This window comes from Polyergus mexicanus, unplaced genomic scaffold, assembly GCF_030449975.1.
Source record: "Polyergus mexicanus isolate NDT 795.1 unplaced genomic scaffold, iyPolMexi1.0 SCAF_3, whole genome shotgun sequence".
In the NCBI taxonomy this organism is placed as follows: domain Eukaryota; kingdom Metazoa; phylum Arthropoda; class Insecta; order Hymenoptera; family Formicidae; genus Polyergus; species Polyergus mexicanus.
Window position 1 is genome coordinate 4,262,762 of NW_027223323.1, and position 19,937 is coordinate 4,282,698.

A 19,937-nucleotide genomic window follows, 5' to 3' on the forward strand; every position below is an offset into this window, starting at 1 on the left:
GATAACTCTAATTTATTTTAGTGATTTAGCACTGAAAAAGAAATTTTAAGAAAAGGATACATTATTGAAATAAAACTTGAGATAAGCAAAATGCGTTATGAGATTTGTGCAAAGTTTTAAATGGATATAAGAAACTTTTCTAGAAAAGTAAAAAATTTTTTAAATAAAAAAAAAGAAGTAGCAATAATAATTTTTTTTATTTGTACGTCAATTATAAATGGTACAGCGATACATCATTGAGATAACTCCTTATGTCAACGATTGAAGCAAGCGTCAGGAAAAACAAGCGGTAGTTGATCCGTCATCTCGTCTCGTCGTTCCTTTCATTTCTATTCTACTTTGTGAAATGGCAATAATCTCTATTAAATACTGACACGCGTAGGCAACGGTAATAGGCAGCAGCAGCATAGACAGCCAATATCGTCACATTTGAAACGTCGAGTCATTAAAGCTCGCGGCTTACGGTTAACCCGCCAATAAAGCCGACAGCCGCGATTATTTCGACTATATCGACAGCGACATTATCGGTTTATATTTATGTGAAACGTCTTCTTCTTTGGATTAAAGGAATGCCTATGGGGGAATATGATTTAGTCAGTTAACGTTGTTGCGGTATCATCATATATGAAAGAAATAAAAATATGATACGCACAAATAAAAATATGATACTCAAACGTTATAAAATATCTCTCACTTCTGAGAATATAAAAGAGATTAATAAACTCTACGTGTGTAATATAGCGGAAAAAGTTGCATAAATAATAGCTACTACTATATCATTTGAAACGAACTTGTCGGATATTATTCGCATCATTTATGATTAGAGTTATATAAAAAGTACTGAATAAGCGAAGAATAGATAAAGAAAGCGAGGGAAGAATCGTATAATTTTTAAAATTACGTCTTTATTAAATAAAAGAGGAATAATTTATAGTTAAATATATGGATCTTTCTAGATTCTGAAAATGGAAAAGAATAGCGCAGATATAGCGAGAAACGCTGCTCATATCAAATAGTTTCTTCATATTGTGAGTACGAGGACATTTTCTCCTCGAAATTACCGATCTAATCGCGTGAATTGATTCCCAATGGAGCAGAGATGTTCTCGCACGCGTACGCAGATATTTCCGCACGTAACGGCGTCATTGTGCATCGCGATTCAACACCCAGGAGACCGCGACAAGGTCGCCATTAGTCGCCGCAGCATTACGTCCATGTATTCGCTTTACACAGATACGCTTGAACATATTGCGGAATTACGCCAATGATCAAGCCGCGCCTCTGTTTCGGTGATAGCTCACACTATGTATAGATTGTATAGTACGTGACTTGGCGGATTTCGCGTATCTCGTTATTATTCGCTCTGTTTCCTATCTTAAGATCTCTCAACATAGACTTCGGGCCTACCTTATAGGAGAATTTCGAAGCGCAACGTATCCCGGTTCTATCGATGATGTAAGGCTCCCACGTGGCTCGTGGATGTTTCGAGTCCCATGACCAGATTCAGAATTAATGGCAATGAACTTTGCCATTAATTAGGAACCTTGCGGTGCTTGCTCGGAATGGCTTACAACTCACGCTCTCAGATTTTCATCTACCGTAGTTCAGGAAGCAGAAACACCTTTGGCCTTTATTAATGTGTGTGTGAAACTGACGTATCATGGAAAGTGTATTATTAAGAAAGATTCTAGATTTATAAATTTTAAAAAATTTATTTTTTATAGTTTTATAATTATTAGTAATTTAAACAAAAAAATCTCTTGCTATTAAAAATCAAAGAAATTGCCTAATAACAGAGACACATCACGTTTTATTTTATTTTACGAGATTTTTTTATATTATTTTTTGTGAAATATAAGAAAATTATACATGAGTTTTCTAGCAGTTCTGTCTTCTAGAAGCAAAAAATATCGATTAAAATGAAATAACGACGAGCAAGCATTGTTGCAAGCTTATCAAGATGAAAAGTATATACAAAATCCAAAGTTCCATTTATTATAGAGTTATTCATGTATAATTCTGTAATTATTTATGCATTTTAATAATAGTTTTAACAATAAAAAACAGTATTACACTATTTTTAAATATGTATAATATTTATTTCTTAATAAATTATTCTTTAAATAAGAATTTGAAAGAGTTCTTCAACTTTAAAGAACTTTTATTCGAAAATTCTTTAAGTTTCGGCAAGCAGCGCTAATTCGTAGATATTTCAAGAATTTTTGAAGTTTATAAGAGTCTTAAAAGATCAAATTATTTGATGAAATTATTTTTTAAGATTTCTCGGTGAATACTGTGCGAGTTTGTATGCAAATAAAAAATAGGGTTTTTATAGTTAAAAATAATACCAAATAGATAATATTTTATATTATAACATTTTTTATAATTAAAATTATATTCCGATTAAAAAAATTAATTAAAAATATTATTTATTTTTATGTAGTTGAATTTTCTGCAGTCCTAAAGCTATTCATTATATAAACATTCACTGCTTTGGCACAAAAATAATAATTAAGAAATACTGATGTATGTGCTTTGTCAGTATTTATACCGTCATCGATACAATTTCTACGATTATATTCCAATTATATGAGATAAATGATTGGATTTCGGATGTTATAAACTTCCAAATACATAAAGCAAATATTTTCAAGTTTCTAGGCGCGAATTCATATCAATGACTACGACAGAGAAAACTTTTTAGGACTTCGATGTTTTCTATGCTCGATAAGTTTGCACAACTGAATACTCGCAAAACTTTTTTCATCCACATTACGTTTTTATTCCCGATTAAATGCACACACGCATATACGGAGCCATTACTAGGCAGTACGCAATGTACATTCCAGCGTAGGGCACAAAATTTGAAGGGACGCAAAATTTTAATAAGCGCCAATAATTTTTGGAATGTTCAAAAATATGTGAATATTGATCGCTCGGTCTTCGATGATCGCTCTTACCTGATCGCTCGCTTGTAGAATCTCGTTTAATCAGATATAGGATTTAGTAATCCTAGCAATGGAGAAGGAAGTGGCCAACAACTTTTACAAGGATATTATAGAAATATTCGCAAAGGCTAAGGCCAGAAAACGTAATTTTTAAATTGCTTTTATCTTATTTTTTTTACAAAACGTATTATTAAAAAAAACAATATAAAAAATATATTTACCTTCGACAATTTTTAAAACAAATATAAAAATAAAAAATATATATAAAAATTTAAAAATATAAAAAATATAAAAAAAATATAAAAAAATATAAAAATATAAAAAAGCAAAATAAACGGAACCATTTCTCTGCTACGTCCTCGTCGTGGTTCTGGATAGCGCTAAAAGCAAGAATTTTTGAGATTATTTTTTATTTGCCTATGCAAAAATTCGCGCCGGGGAGGCGTCTAAGACAATATATTTATATTCGGATAGATGTGTGAAATAATATAATTTGTTGCCTTATAATAGAGTGTGTATAAACAATTCTTATATGAATATAACATGAGAAAAGTTTAGTTATTAAATTATTTAGTTATTATTTAGTTTTTGAAAACTAAAATATTTTTTGCATTAATAAAAGATACTGCGGTTTATAAAATTTTTATTTATTTTTTATTTCGTTAAAGGGATATTTATTAAACCTATAAGGTATGCATGCTGATATCATATACGATAAAATTATATATATATATATATATATGTATATAAAACAATATTTAGTATATTAGTCTTTTTTAAAAATTGATTGATGAAATCGTTTAAATTTTATTAATACTTTTCTTAGAAAACTTATCAAAACAAATTTATGTAAATGTATTATATCAAAATGATAACTTCAAAGTGATAATAAATATGCTAATATTTTTTGATATTGTTTTTAATTTTTTGATTGATATTTGGGAGAGAGGGGAGACGAATAAATTCTTAAAATTAATTTTTAGCAAATTTATAATGTTAATATTATCACGTTTTATAAAAATCATGTTGAGTCAATGATGAATTTTTTCAGGTGATGGTGGTGGATGTGGCATTACTAATAGTGATGTGATAGAATGGATGGAAAGAATCCAGAATTCCGCTTTACCGGATGAACCGCCTAAGACGCTTTCATCGGCAAACCAAAAAGAGCCGAAACCAAATGTCGCACCGTGGAACGGGGATCGAGAGACTCCTGGTCACAAGTACAGCAGAGAAGCTAATGAACCTAGTCATCGCAGATCACGAAGAGCGACCAGATCGAAGGAGAATAATACCTGTTCACTCTTCATACAAACGGATCCTCTTATATGGAGGCATATCTCCGAACAGGTATACTTTACTTTTTTCAAGTAGATTGTAAATATCGCAATTCTGCTAAGAAAAATTAGCCTTTAAATCTATTAGGCTGCTTTTCTCAAGAAATATATGTACAATCTCTTGAATGTAAACTTTTTTCAAAACTAAATATAATTAAAAACTATTTCTCTTTGAGAATATCTGAGTGTCGTTTACATTGCAGCCAGAAATGTAATAGATATATCATCATTTCTCTCACATATAAAACTTACATCAAATCTGAAAAAATTATGTAAATACGAAAAATTAACATATTTTATTAATTTTAAATTTAAGATATACTTATATTTTATCATTTTAATTTTTATGCCGAATTTCTCGGAATTAAAAATAAAAAGCATTCTTTTTTCTATGTCTTGCTGTTTAATTTATCAAGTGATAGTGGATGACGCAAAGCTGGCATTTATAACTATGTAAAAGAAGTCAGGGATTAAAGTCAGGGATAGCACATTGTTATAATGACCTAATTCTTGTTGGCAATTTGTAACTGGAGAATGCTTATATCTTCTTGCACAATAGAGAAATACCTCGAATACCGACCGTTCTTTTCCTATAGTCACATTCATATGCATTTTCATCGGTTGCATGGTCAGTGCAATTTTCCTTTGCATTTTCTCAACAAACCAGACACTGTCCGCATTCCGACGTTTTTCACACAAAAAATATTTTCATCCCTATGCCCTATGTCCCGCAGCCTTTGATATCGCCATGATATACGCTGCATAGTGCAGTACATTCCACCGGATCTGCAATTTTAATGACAAATTTTTTTAAACTGTTTTTCGTAAAAATTTCTAAAGAGTTTTGTTCGCGCGCATATTCAATATTAAAATTCAAAGATTTTTCCACTTGTTAAATTTTAACATAGTACATAGAGCTACCAATCCTCGTTTTCACAAGGAATTTAATTTGATATTCAATAATAAGCTGTTTAATGTTGAAAAATGAGAATTTGCGTAACGCAAAGTCTGTCTTAGATATGAATATATGAGACAGAAAAGTTTCTGCGATGTCGCGCACAAAGAAAGAGATAGAATAATTTCAGAGTTTTGTCACAGATATTGAGCTCACGTTCATTTTTTTGTAGTTACATCACGATGCGGAGAAAACTAGAGAGGAAATATTGTCTCTGATCGCTCACCACGTCACAGCCGTGAATTACATCTATAGGGACACGAAGTTCGATGGCAGGACGGAACATAGGAACATCAAGTTTGAGGTTCAACGAATAAAGGTAACGGTATCGCATGCCGAAAATAGTACCAGTCTCCTGGTGAGCATTCTCTCGTTTGATTGACATTCAATATATCTGATATCAGATCGATGACGAGACGGCGTGTACGCCTCAACAGCCATACAGCGAACCAAATCCGTTCTGCTTGGAGAACATCGACGTCAGTAACTTCTTGAATCTGCACTCCCTATCGAATCACGAGGACTTCTGCCTCGCCTATGTCTTCACCTATAGGTGAGCGAGTAACAGAACATATCATGCCGTGTACATTTACGACTGGCTCGTAAATGTTATTTCACGCTTTGTCGACAGGGACTTCACCGGAGGCACTCTCGGACTCGCCTGGGTTGCGTCCGCCTCAGGTGCGTCGGGTGGTATTTGCGAGAAATTCAAGACTTATACCGAAACTGTGTCCGGTCTGTATCAGTCCACTAAGAGATCTCTGAACACTGGCATCATAACTTTCGTGAATTACAACAGCCGAGTGCCACCCAAAGTATCGCAGCTGACTCTGGCGCACGAGATAGGCCATAATTTCGGATCACCGGTAAGTACTATTACTGCAAAAAAAAGTATCGTCTTTCTGCCGCACGTGTGATAATCTGTTCAAGAATGATGGAACGCAGAGGTAACGATAACGATTACTTTTTTTTTCCAGCACGATTTTCCGCCGGAATGCAGACCGGGAGGCTTGGATGGTAATTACATTATGTTCGCCTCAGCGACGAGCGGAAATCGACCGAACAACAGCAAGTTTTCAAAGTGCAGCATTGGCAATATCAGCAACGTCCTAGATGCTATCGAGGATAATAAAAAGAGGAATTGTTTCACTGGTATTTTTATCTCAGATTTTCCTTCATACTAGCGCAATAGAAATAGATATATAATTGCTTATTCTGAAATTTTTATTTGCATGTTAAAATTTATATTTTTTACCTATAGGAGCATTTTGCGGGAACAAGATTGTGGAAGCTGGTGAGGAGTGCGATTGTGGATACGATGATAACGAATGCGTGGACAAGTGCTGCTATCCTAGACAGGTGTCCGAACTGGATAAAATGAAGAATGATACGGCGAAAGGTTGTAGTAGGAAATATGGAACACAATGCAGGTATATGGAAGCAAGACTTGATGATTTTGTTCTGATCGGATATGATTTATCTGATATCTTTTCGAATCGTATATTTCTCATAACTACTATTATGCATTTATAGTCCTAGTCAAGGACCGTGCTGTTCGAGCGAAACGTGCCAGTTTGTGCCCCTCTCTCATAGAGTTCAATGTAGAGCTGAATCAGACTGTAGTTACAATTCTACGTGCAGCGGGAGATCGTCCGAATGTCCAGCGCCGCTACCGAAAGCAAACAAAACTAGATGCAACGAGGGCACTCAAGTAAACTGGCTATTCTTATTCCGCATATGATTTAACGATCATTGGCACTTTCCGCTTCAACAATACACTATTTACAGTTATGCATCAACGGGGAGTGCACCGGATCCATCTGTCTGGAGTGGAATTTAACAGAGTGCTTTTTAACGAGTAGCATTATACCAAACATCGATAAGCGAAAGCTTTGTGAATTAGCCTGTCAAAATGGCACTGATGCATCAACATGTCGCGGTACGAGCGAGTTTGCGCACATGGTAGGACTGCCCGAAGGTGGTATGAGCCTCCGACCTGGTTCACCTTGCGACAATTTTCAGGTAAATTATTAAATAAATATTTGCGTAAAAAAATGTGCATAGGTGCACGATCACTTTTGTTTTTTCTTTAGGGTTACTGCGATGTTTTCTTGAAATGTCGTGCTGTCGATACGGAAGGACCTCTTGCGAGGTTGAAAAATCTGCTGTTCAACAAAGAAACTTTATCATCGGTAGCGCAATGGATAACTGTAAGTGCAGAGACGAATATTTTACTTGTCTATGCTGTTACTATTATTTATGTGTTTTTATCGATATTATAATTTATTATTGCTGCTTGTTTTATCTCTTTGTAGGAATTTTGGTGGGCGGTGCTATTGATGGGTATAGGTTTCATCATATTTATGGGATTATTTATCAAATGTTGCGCCGTGCACATTCCTTCCACTAACCCTAAAAAGCCGCCTGCAAGGCGCATCAGTGATACCTTAACAAGACCGATGAATACTCTTCGAAGAATGGTAAAAGAACACATAAATTATACATTTAGAAATTTTTTCATATCAAAGTTTAAATTGAAGGTTATTTGAAAAATTACACAACATTTTCTTAACGCATATTTTATTATTTATCATATTTATTACAGCGACATCCACACGGTGGAGGCGGGGCTGGGCCAAGAAGTATACCCCCAAGATCAAGTCAAGGTGGACACGGAACACGTGGACCCTCTCACGGTTACGGAGAGGGTAGAGGTGCTCAGTATTATCCGAAAGGTATATTAGCATATTAATATTTACGTACTTCTCGTTGCTTGAGTTTAATTCGTGTGCTTAAGCATTAATCGAACATGCATACGTTGATATTAATGTGAAAGAAAGAATTGCTAATATGGATTAAACCCAAGTAAACGTTGTTCGCGTTTTCTCATTCTTGTGTGACCTGCAACTACATCAATGTCTTTTCCTGTTTGCATCTCCCTCGCATTGATTGACGCGCATCACTACCTGATACTATCGTTCTATGACCTGCAGAGGTGAGCTGGGGCCTATATTCTATATGCTTGACAGGAGCAAATTCATGAATGTGAATATCGTTTGTATATAATGTAAATCACACACATACACATTTATTATATAACGTATAATAAAAGAGAACCTATATTTTTCTCCATCTCTCTCTATGAAAAATTCTTGTATTTGCTCCTAGCTCTTGTTCATGGCATTACACTGAATGCTAGCTGAAATACTTTTTCTTTCTTATTTCGTATAGGAGCCGAAATCTTTCCTTCTCATTTTATATCACCATTGTGTTGATTTTAAATTATTATTTTCCAGAATGGCATTATAGTTAGAAAGAGAGAAACAGTATGCCAAAGATGCACAAAAAATGCGGAGATCATGACGACTGTTACTCCCTATACTGCCATATTTTATTTGCTATTTACCCAATATACAATATATCGGCAGCAACCCCCTTTATTCTCGCATATCTGACATTATTTTTGGTTACATTTCATTTCATTTCATTTCATTGCCGAACGTTTTTCTAAACTTTAAGCAGGCTATCGCTCGGTTCCCACAGCTAGTGCGCCACCAAATAGTGGGTCAGCAGACAACTACGGCCGTTCCAATCACCCAGAGCTGTACGCCGGCGCCTATTCGGGCTCCGGGGGAGGGGGGAGGGGCGCAGCCTATGAGATGAGGCATCACAACAAGGTGTGACGATCCTAGGACGTCGTCACGGACTAGGGCTACCAGTCGCGGCGTTGCATCACGGGTCGTTGTGTGAAACGATTGCCAAATGCGAAGAGAATCGATCCATGTCATCTAAGGAGCGCGACGATGTCTCATAATCGAGGTCGAAGCAATAATGACGAGATACGCAGCGCGATAATATCGCATGATGATCGAACAGATTGAGAGGTCCGATGATATGCGTTTTTATCTTTGCGTTGAATACATATACCGTGCGAAACTTATAGATACGAAGAAAGTACGCATCGGTGATCAAATTAATCTCTCATTTTGTATCGATTCGATAAATGTGATTATCCGCAGAGACTAACGCTGCGAACGGCGACCCGGAAGATCAAATTGACGAAAGTTACAATAATAAAGTAACGGTGTCTATATCTGAGATCATGAGTACTGAGAGTTTTATATATGTAATCTTTTTTATGTAGTATCAATATATACGGATCTTTCGCGTTGCCATTCAAAGAACTCGTCGCATGATCAAATTTTAGAACGCTTCGGAAAGCCTTCGCCAATGTGAAGGTGATATTGTTATATGATCAAAGTAATTTAAATCGATGCAACTTGTGATTCATTTATCGCTTTAGCGATCGACGTTGTATTCGCACAGCGACGAATGCGGCGGTGTTAAAACGCGTCGCATTTTCGCCCTTCGAACATTACAAGCATTTAAGGCCAAGATTGTATGGTCTTTATGTGAAGGCGTCCTTCACGAGATGTCGATATTCGTGCATATCGCTCTCGAAAGTTAAATCAAGAGATTTTTATGATCGAGATCTCTATTTGTTTGTTAGAGATTAGATACAAGTTTAGCGGGGAATTGGCAATAAGACAATACGTCCTTTGGTGTAAACGGCATATATATACATATGTAAATGAGTTTTCCAAAGGCAATGTTTTATTCGTATTTCGTTTATTGACAAGTATAACGAGCCAAAAATTGTTTTTTTTTTTATTTGAACAGAAGTTTTATCGTGGAACGATAAAGCGGATTTAATCTAATTTTAAAGTTTGATACAGCAGGCAACATCACAATATTATCTGGTCGAGAAAAAACTGAAACTGTTGTATAAAATTTTATTCTACATAATTTTATTATATCCGTAATTTTAAGGACTCTAAACAGTTTCATTATAAATAAACTTTCTGGAGCGAAATGGCACCTTACCATTACCAAACCATCGCAGGTCATTCACATGATCTCTGTAACATTATAGTATAATAATTAACGGTATGTATTATTCTTATACTAATTTGTATTAGCCAATTGGAATGAATGAAGCTATGCAAGGTCGTGAAGAAGATATAAGAGCAGCAACACAAAAATAATGCGTTTCTATAGCGAGATATTCCATTAACTCTTATATATATGAACAAAAATGATATTGATTATTATTAGACTATGCTATAATTATTACTATTATTATTAATTAGTTATATCTTGCAGATGATAATTTATCTCCGCCTATTGCGAATGTTATAAGTTATATTTAATTAAAAACGAGTTTTTTAATATGTATGTATTAAGTCGGGGGCTGCACCGTAAACGCATGATTATGCGTATAGCGGACCAAAGACGAGCCCTCTTATCGAAACGTGCACAGACATGTTATATTATATAATATATTATATATGCATGGGCTCTCACACGTACACAGCTGCATACTCGTAAACGAGAAACACGAGATCGGTTCTCATTCTCGAGGTGAATTGTATCTGCTGCTGTTGAACTGCTTGTCGATACGATTAATGTACTCCCCTCTTCTCCAAAACGCCAAATCTGACAATGAAACGACTGAGTTTTTTTTCATTCGTCTCTTATCGACGCCTATTTAATGCAAACATGTCCGATCCTGTTTAGATTACATTATGAATTTATAGTGAATGATATCGAACGCATATTATTATATGCTTAAAGCACATTCTATTTACCGATAACAAATCAGAGAAAAGCTGGTGGAACATGTTCTATTTAGAAATCAAATTTATCTTTTTTATCCAATCTTAGTTTTCATATTTGTTATTTGTATCATTTTTACAGATCATTCTTTTAGTTCTATATTTGACCGAGCGCAATTTTCTTTTTCAATATGAGATTATGAAACAGATTATTTTCATGATTTTTCATCAACTTTTTTACAATCATTGCATATATTAAATCATTTCTATATAACAGAACATTTTAATATTTTAAAATACAGCGCAGATAAATAGTAATTATACAGTCACACATGTTCGTTATTTTATAGCCATAACATTATTCAGAAATTTTGCATTGATCTTCATTTTTCAGTCATGTAGAAATTTATTATAGTATAAAAAAAAACAGAAAGTTGATAATATTCTCAAATATCAATTGGTGTGATCAATATATATCTCTCTATGTCTACAATTGGATCACAACTCTCTGCGTTGTAACTTTAAGACTGTGTTTCATCTAGGCGAAAAAGTGAATATAGAGATGCAGAATATAAAATAGAGGGAGAGGTGCCAGTAAAGACAGTATAATACAAGTTTGCGGATCGTGTGAAAATGTACAATAGATGTAATGTGATTATTATGGTGGATTATATGGGAGTCTTGCGAGAAAAGAAGCAAACGAAAAGAAATACTAGAAAATGGGACGGAAAGTAAATGTTCTTCGGGCGTGCGAGAAAAAATATTAAAAGTGAGAGAACGTGAGAAAGTGATCGCGAGAAGTATGTATATCTGTATATAAATATATACCGCGCGATTATAAAATGATTATATAACAAATGGTAAAGCGAATACAAAAAATACTTGTTTTTATATCAGATCTGTATTATAGCGGGATATTATTCTGTATTTTGTAATCAGAACGGAAGCTAGGGATGACGAACGAGTGTCTGTATGTGCGTGTAATCGAGCCTTTAGGTTTTAAGCATAAGTTTCTGTGACGATCTATCGTGGACCGGAGAAATCGTACGGTCAAAGTTATTTAGGAGAAATTTCGAGATTTCTTGCGTGTAGGTGCAAAGGAATTCCGTTTGATCCCATTCGTAGTCGCTTGTGATATCATTGAACGATTTTAATCTGTTTCGATGCAAGCAACAATCCGTGATTATCCATGGATGCGATTTACTGCCAATGAACGTAACGAGGCATGATTCGATTAATTTTAATGCATTATGAATCGCATTAGAAATGTTCTTTGAAAATAAATGTTAGTTATTTTATTAATGTACAATAACGATATTAATGAATATTTTAGATAATGCCATCAGATAAAGGAAACTTTTTATACGTCCTTTTTTAAATTTTATTTTACGCAAGAGAGAGAGAGAAAGAGAGATTTTTGTATGTTAAAGAAAAAGCGCGAAACAATGTCGTTTGTAGAATTATCGGGAATTTCTAAGCAATCACTTCGTTCCGAGCCACTGCCATTTGATGAGCAATCTCGAGGTAGTTAGAATTTGTTTTTGGAATGAATTGATGTTTCTAATGTTAAACGACGATGCGTGAACTACTTTTGCTTCCATTTCACTGCCATTACTATTTCGAACGACTGAACGTTATGATCAAAAAGATCACAGTTATAAAGTTCGCCTATGCGACATAACGAATATCGAGAAAGAAGACAGAATAGATAGCAATGCCTCGTTACGTTTCGCTAAAAGCCTAAAAAACCGGCGTGGGATGGGGTCAAGGCGTAGTTATCGTAGTTGACAATGAAGTCGCTTGTGCATACGAGAGGAGAGTATAAGATAAGAATAAATTCTCCTTCATCATTTGTTCCAGACCTCTAACTATATATACAGCTTAAGCTTATTCATTTCCGCGGCGTTTGGATTAAGATGTGATTTTTTAATCCTCGAGTGGTCATGAAATTTCTCATCTACGATTAATTGCAATAGTGCAACATATGTGTCAAAAGTCATCGTGTATATTGCATCGATAACGATAATAAGAATGAACGAAATCTTTCAAAATCATTGAGATTTATGTATCTATCTTAATCCAGAGCTGCATTACTGTGACGCGATGCACACACACACTACTCTATCACTTGTACATAATGTTAGAGAGGAAAGAACAAAAAAAAAAGAACAAATCGAGATTATATTTTTTCTATCGATCCAAAAACGTGGTGACCTATCAACATCGTGCATCCAGGATTATTTAAGCGTAACTTCGTATATCCTTTGTACCGATCATTTCGCGAACGATGAATCGTTTTTTGAGAAAAGAATCATACTTTTTTTTTTAATTCGAGAGCGTTACTTGGATATCACCGAACACCAAGTGACCCTTACGTTGATGCCGTACCTTTGCTTTTAATCGGTGCAACTTTGAGTGATGTGTGTTCTTGAGATATATCTCTTTATTGTAAATTATAACTGAGCATGATACTGACCAATCGCGCCTGAACGTAGCTTCAGACTCTCTTTTCCCAAAATGTCTAGAATGCGACGAGTGTTTTAAGGATATTATAAATAAAAGAATTATGATTGTGAATATCTCTTGTGTTACGTTAATGTGATTAAAAGAGACAAAAATAATGTAAAAAAACTAAATAAAGCATACATTTTACATTTATCCACTGTGTGTGATTTTTGGAGCAAAGCGAACTGGATCTTAAAGATAAGTGATGAGCCATGTTTTATACACATAGTTTGTTTATTATATAAACTATTGTAAAAGTTACAATTGTACATTAAAAAGTCATAGTGGATAAGTGTGATGATACCTACTGTGTGATATATGAATTTCGCGATCTTTATCCTAAAGTCATTGGGAGCATACATCCTTCATTATCGTAGAATAGAAAAATTCCTTGACATAAACTATTATATAATATTTGACTGTGAAATTTAAGATATGCAATTATATACTAACAAATATTTCGAATCGGACTTAAATTATAGAGAATACTGTACATTAAAAAAATGCATCGTTTCGAATGTTAGGAAAGTCCGCGAGTCTCGACAAAATTGTACATCGATTAACTTTCCTCGATAAAGATTCTTTCGATACAAAGATAGAATTCAGCTATATAAAAATATTCGTGAAACACAGATTTCAATTATACGGATCAAGATGACAAGCGATTTTTTGCAAGCAACGTAAAAAATCGCTAACGTGTATTACGATGTCGCAAACTTGTAACATTCTGTTAAAATACCGAGTGTAATTCATTATTGTTATCAATCCTCGAATAATCGTACGTATTCATTACTCTTCCGTGCTTCCGGTGACATAAGCTTGTACTTTTCAGCAACCCAGAAAATTTCAAACTAGTCAGAAAACTAGCTCCATTCAAAAAATTATAGTTTGGCTAAGTGATAAATAGCAGCAAATTCTTTATGATTGCCTTCGATGGTACAAGTGTGTGGATGTAAAAAAATGGCCCTGAATGGCGAGTTAGAAATGCAGCACCCTTTCTTCGTCGCAGCTTCGCCGTTAAGTTCACGGTTGCGAATGCTCGAGCTTGTACACATCGTGATATGCGTTGCGTATCAGTGCATATGGGAAACAACTCTCCAATAAGTCCATCGTTAGAAATGGAGATTCTTGTACTATTTGATCTAATAAAAGATAGACGGACTCTCTGTTTCGAGTTGCTTCCTTGTCCGCTTCTTGGCCTAATCTCAACAAACTGGACGAGGCCAGAGCAAGAAACTCCTTCATTCTATCTTCTATGTCATTCTGCCCACAAATCGTGAACAATGCTCCGAATATATTATTTATCGCGGTCGCCATACAATGTATGTTATTAGAATGGCCCTCGAGCGACGCTCTATAGAAGGAATTGTCATTTCGTGCCAATTTTGGAATGGAAACCGCCACGAAGACCATCAGCAGACAAACAAGCAAATGCTCATCTTCATCGACCTCCGCCTTTTGATTTCTTAGCGCACTCGTCAAGGTGGGATCGACTTTGCAAGTCAAACCTGCAGCCGACGTCATTTCGGAGACAACGCGCATGGGATCGCCGGATGGCAGGTGATGTCTAAAATCCAATATGGAGCTCAGCAAGAACGGTATGCGTTCCTCCAGCACATCAACCAATGCCGACTGCGCTAATTGCCGGAAACTCAGAATCACCCCTATTATGGTAACTCGTTGAAGAACATTGTCTACGTGTTGCAGTTTCTTGAACTGCTCTTTCATCACCTCTGGCTTGTCGAAATTAGTTCTTAGAGAGATTAGTACATCCTTATTGCCCGCTACCAGCTTCTTCAATTGTTGCACCTGACTGGCAATATGCCACATCAAATTCTCGTTCAACATTTTCATACCATATGGCCCTATCAGTTCGGCTAACGCTCTCAACTCGTTAATGTCGGAGAACTCCTCAGCATTAAATGGAATGGCACCTTCTACTGACAAGCTGACAAACGCCCGTTGATTCGCAGAATAACAAATATTGCCGGCGCTAACTCGCCTCAGCAGAACGTCCGAATACCACTGCGTGTAGAGCGCGGCTATGGTTTTGTCGCCGTGACTATCCAGCTCCTGAGTTTGCTGAAGTAGGGCATTATTGAAAACGCGCGTGATGTCTATGTGAACATAATTCTCGATAGTCTGAAGGACATTCATGTAGGATCTAACACTGACAAAAAGTTCAGATGGTTTGGCTATCTCGCTGGTATCTGGATTATACATGACCATTCCTACCAGTGCTCTAGCAAATCGCGACTCCAGATGTTGATGCAAATATTCTCTTGGTGCAAAAGTATACTCCCAGACGTTGATAGTGGGACAGTAATTGATGGCGTAACATAACTCGGTAAGGGCCATATGCAGCTTGTCCATCGTCGTTAATTCCTCCCGTGTCTTCCGATAACTTTCTATACCGGGTTTATGAATCTCGTACAAGTTCTTCTTATTTTTGTCCTTCTTCTTACGATTGACAACTTGTGAGATTAACAAAGCACAATGTTTCGCTAGTAATTTGTCGCTCATGTTACATTGCTCGTCGCAAATAGTTGTGATAATATTTTTAGCTTCTTTGGCCATCTCATCCAGGAACATATTGACAACGGAGAGGCTCCTCTCGCGAATGTGATGACGCTCCTCTGGACAGAGTTCGTGTGTGCAACTCTGGAAATGGCTGCATATGAGCGGGAAGGCGACAATATATCGATTCTGAGCAGGAAACTCGAGACACATGTGGAATTGATCTTCAAATATTTTGCTGTAGAAACAGAAGATGGATAAATCAGACGTCTCGACTAGCATCTCGTCTAAATTGTCAACCATTTTTGTGTGAAAGATTACTGTATCCATGAAGGAAGCCAATTCTCTATTATCAGCCAGATTCATATTGCACTTCGCGATAGACATATAGGCCTGCAGCCTAACCCAATCCAGTCGGAAGGCACGGAAATCAAATAATTCATTGTCCTCAACTTGTTTTACAGTCAGACTAGCTATAGTTGAACACATATCACTAAGAATAGCTCCCTCATCTTCAGGACAAACTGGAAGATTTTGTATCATTTGATGCAAAGCAGGGGCATCGAATCCAGAAAGAAATTGGACGTAATACCTTTGAAGCACCTGAGAATATTTCTTTACTAATGCTCGCAGTTCTTCGCAATGGAAGAGCAATTCTGGCAACTGGCGGTCCACCAAATCCTCACCACCTCGTCCTTTACCTTTGCCTTGAATAGGAGGATTGTCCCCATGTCTCAGTAGCCACAGTACCTCGTCTCTTGCATGAGAAAGTCCCATTAAGACCAGCAACGCCTTCGGTCCCAGAAGACCAGGTTGGTCGGTTAGAATTAAACCTAGTTCCTTCAGAGCAGTCCTTAAGAATTTTCGTCTTTCTCTATGCCTGTAACCAGCTTTTTGTACTGCTTGATTGTAACATTCTTTTACTTCTGAAACTCTTTTGCTATATCCTTTCATACTCTCGAAGAATGTTTGAATATATTGATGTATATAAATCACCTCGTCTCTAAATAATGCCAACACCCAACCAGATTCTAAAGCGGTGATCCACAGTTTGCTTGGTTGTTCCTGATTTAAGAATGTATGACAAAGTGTAAATCCAAGAATCACCCATCTTTCTATTCTATCCAAGCTCAATGTTTCACATGACATAGTATCTGTTGCTGCTGCTTTTAGTATCTGGCCAGGACTACCAACGAGACTCAACTTTTGATCAGCTCTCCATGTATCAGCAGATAAATTTCTACCAGGATATACCGGCCACAATGAAGTTAGGGCATTTTTCAGCAATTTAGAATGCGGTATAAACTCTTCTGAAAGTTTTTTCAATGGAGCGTCATAATCCATAATCATCTGTCCTAAGCGAGGAAAACTGGGATCTGACTGACTATGCACCATCTCATGGGCTGCATTGAACAATCCTAGCACCGCTTTACGATCTTCAACTCTTGATAGGAGGATCATCAAACTGATGTAAGTGACTACAAGATCTAAATATCCTTTGGTCAAATCAAAATTAATCGTAATATCCATATGAACACCGCATGCATCCATAGTTGTCAAAAGCTCGCATACATTATCTTTAAAATCTAGTAGATCCACGAATGTGTAGTAATACAATGACAGGGATTTGATGATCTCGTTACGAATGTTTGTAATGGTCTGTAATCCCTTTATATCGATGTTAGGAAACTTTCTGACGATCGCCTTGATGGAAGACTCCAATGCCTTGTCAGAGAGGAATGCAGGCTTCGATTTGGCATCGCCACACGCTTTCTTGATATTATAAATACGTGTTAACATACCGATACCTCTGTCATTTAAAATAGTCAACTTCTCGGCCAGCTTTTGCTGGCTCGGCACGATAGGTCGAGCCATGACCACGTTACTTAATCGCTCCTCACGCGATTGACATTACTTGTCAATTACTGTTTGCAATAGCTGACAGCGATTACTCGACCCCACCCTGGAGAAGATAATCTATTCCGGATGTGCCTCTGGTTTCCTGCAAGGAAAGACGATGCTCGTTTCACAGTACACCTTTGACTTTTCGTCTAGCTTGACTATTCGTGTACTCACCTGTCACCGCGATTACATGTTGTACGCGTAATAATCAATGTATAATAATACGCTAGGCCGAATTAACTCTGTATATTATGCTCCAGGCTCCAGCGCTCCAGCACGGCGCGTACCGCGTGAAGTGCGCCGCTATCGGCGATGCAGTGCTACCAACATGGTGAAACGTAATGCGAATGTAGTCTTCGAGCTTCGAGCAGAGGGGACGACAACGACACTTCTCTCAATTCAAATCGCGGAGTAGTCGTTCGTCGTGCGTGATAAATTTTGCTCATTCGTAGTGTGTGTGTATATTCCTGTGTCGCAAATTGCTGTTTCAGAGGATGGATTGGTTAGCAAATCTTGTTGCAGATAATGTAAGTCGACCATTATTTGCGTAATTGCATATTGTTCTACGGAAAGCTAAATCCGAATCTAACAATATAAGAGCAGTGCCTGCAATATATTTTGGTATTTTTTTTAACCGATATATATACTTATAACAAGTGTATCGGCAATGATATTTTTAAACAAATAGGACTAAATAATTGAAGTATTAATAATATATTAGAAAATTATGAAAGAGTAAATGTTATGTGCGATTAAATTGCATATGTAAAGGTACACACACACACACACACACACACACACAAGAAAATTTCGGCAATTGACTTTGTTGATAGTTCGCATGTTTCAACAATAATCGCTGTATATATGAAATTTGTACAAGACAAGAGCAATTGTACAGTATGAAGCATAAACAATTCATATTTGTATTTGGATTGGAATTATGCAAAATTGAATCTACATGCTATTTTCCGTAACGATAAAGCGTATAAAAATTTATTTTAGCGTTGGCTCCATCTACCAAAATAATATTGCACTTGATTCTTTTACCACCAGAGGCAATTTATCGACAGATTTCTGACACAATTATTTCCTGTGTGTATGATGAATATTTCCCCTTTTTCAATCTAAAATTTAAATAAAATAAAATAATTATTTTATTTTATTATATTTTTTATTATAATTTTGAACATTAATATTTAAGAAAATGCTATTTCCTTAAAAAATTGTATAAAGTAAATTTAAGATAGAGTAGCTTTAATTATTTTCAAGTAGTGATACTCTATCTCTTTAAAATAAATAATGGAGAGAAAAAGATGGTACAAAAATTGAAAAAAATATATTTTATTATACACTCTATTTATTTTATAACAAATAATATCTATACGATGAGAAATAAGACAAATATATAGAGAATTCGATATTATGTGTGTCGGCATAAAATAATATTTACAAAATTTTGAAAAGAGCAAATTTACGTAATGAAAATTTTCATTATGTTACGGATATTAGTAAAAACAATCAAAAAAATTGTTTGTAATATTTGTTTTAACATAAATTTATATTCTACATAACGAGAGCATAAAAATAATATAACAGCATGTTGTACTACATAATTTTTGAAAATCTAAAGTTAAAAACCACTTCTTTTTACTCTATACTTTACGAAATGATTGATAGTCCCGTCTAGTGTACATAACTTGGTATTTGCAGACGATATATCATTCGCGGTCGCGATATAGTATAGAATATTTCGCAGATAGTGCAGTTGGGGGGAGCGAGTAACTCGGGACTGATATTCGTCATACGTCAGGGAAATGGCGCAAAAAAAAGTCAGACAAAAAAGCTTCCAGTATCCGGATATATGATAATGGATATAATCCTTCGATATCTTATCTTTTATGAGCGTTATTCGTTTATGAGCGCTTTTGGATACCGTTCAATTCTCATCTCGTCCTTTCTTCCGCGTCCGTGGCGGTGGCGGTGGCGGCGGCGGCAATGGCAGCAGCCGAACCCTCCTCGTGGGTAGCATGAACGAAGAAGCCCCCTTCCCTTATTGCCTCGGTTTTACTACTTTCCCATTTTTCATTAGCACAATCAAACCGGCCGTACGCGGAAAAACAATGACTTCTTGCCGGTCTTCGACGTGGGCGTTCCTTAG

The 19,937-nt window shown here is 36.0% G+C and overlaps 2 protein-coding genes and 1 long non-coding RNA gene across 6 annotated transcripts in view; 2 read left to right on the forward strand and 1 right to left on the reverse strand.

The window, feature by feature from the left end:
- Nucleotides 1-9,170, forward strand: part of Kuz (zinc-dependent metalloprotease kuz) — a 111,683-nt gene extending 102,513 nt beyond the window's left edge. The window contains exons 4-15 of one of the 3 annotated variants that reach the window (XM_070316015.1): nucleotides 4,000-4,298; nucleotides 5,413-5,559; nucleotides 5,645-5,793; nucleotides 5,872-6,106; nucleotides 6,218-6,392; nucleotides 6,502-6,670; nucleotides 6,774-6,951; nucleotides 7,029-7,262; nucleotides 7,334-7,450; nucleotides 7,556-7,720; nucleotides 7,846-7,975; nucleotides 8,760-9,170. In XM_070316015.1, coding sequence (XP_070172116.1) covers nucleotides 4,000-4,298; nucleotides 5,413-5,559; nucleotides 5,645-5,793; nucleotides 5,872-6,106; nucleotides 6,218-6,392; nucleotides 6,502-6,670; nucleotides 6,774-6,951; nucleotides 7,029-7,262; nucleotides 7,334-7,450; nucleotides 7,556-7,720; nucleotides 7,846-7,975; nucleotides 8,760-8,923 — 2,162 coding nt within the window. In that variant the 3' untranslated portion in view covers nucleotides 8,924-9,170. The remainder of the gene's footprint in view (nucleotides 1-3,999; nucleotides 4,299-5,412; nucleotides 5,560-5,644; nucleotides 5,794-5,871; nucleotides 6,107-6,217; nucleotides 6,393-6,501; nucleotides 6,671-6,773; nucleotides 6,952-7,028; nucleotides 7,263-7,333; nucleotides 7,451-7,555; nucleotides 7,721-7,845; nucleotides 7,976-8,759) is intronic. The other 2 variants (XM_070316016.1, XM_070316017.1) reach the window with 2 other exon arrangements.
- Nucleotides 9,171-13,552: 4,382 nt separating this feature from the next.
- Hem (Nck associated protein 1 Hem) lies at nucleotides 13,553-18,124 on the reverse strand. 2 transcript variants are annotated; one of them, XM_070316013.1, is made up of 2 exons: nucleotides 17,954-18,124; nucleotides 13,553-17,879 (listed from the first exon to the last, which is right to left on the reverse strand). In XM_070316013.1, exon 2 carries the CDS (start codon nucleotides 17,750-17,752, stop codon nucleotides 14,384-14,386), a length of 3,369 nt encoding a protein of 1,122 aa, XP_070172114.1. In that variant the 5' UTR covers nucleotides 17,753-17,879; nucleotides 17,954-18,124; the 3' UTR covers nucleotides 13,553-14,383. The 2 variants fall into 2 exon arrangements, with proteins under 2 accessions (XP_070172114.1, XP_070172115.1); XM_070316014.1 differs by lacking the exon at nucleotides 17,954-18,124 and having other exon boundaries at nucleotides 13,553-17,373; nucleotides 17,450-17,475.
- The window catches only part of LOC138944946 (uncharacterized), a 54,305-nt gene continuing 52,326 nt past the window's right edge, over nucleotides 17,959-19,937 (forward strand). The window contains exon 1 of the long non-coding RNA XR_011448895.1: nucleotides 17,959-18,306. This is a non-coding gene — a long non-coding RNA (uncharacterized lncRNA). The remainder of the gene's footprint in view (nucleotides 18,307-19,937) is intronic.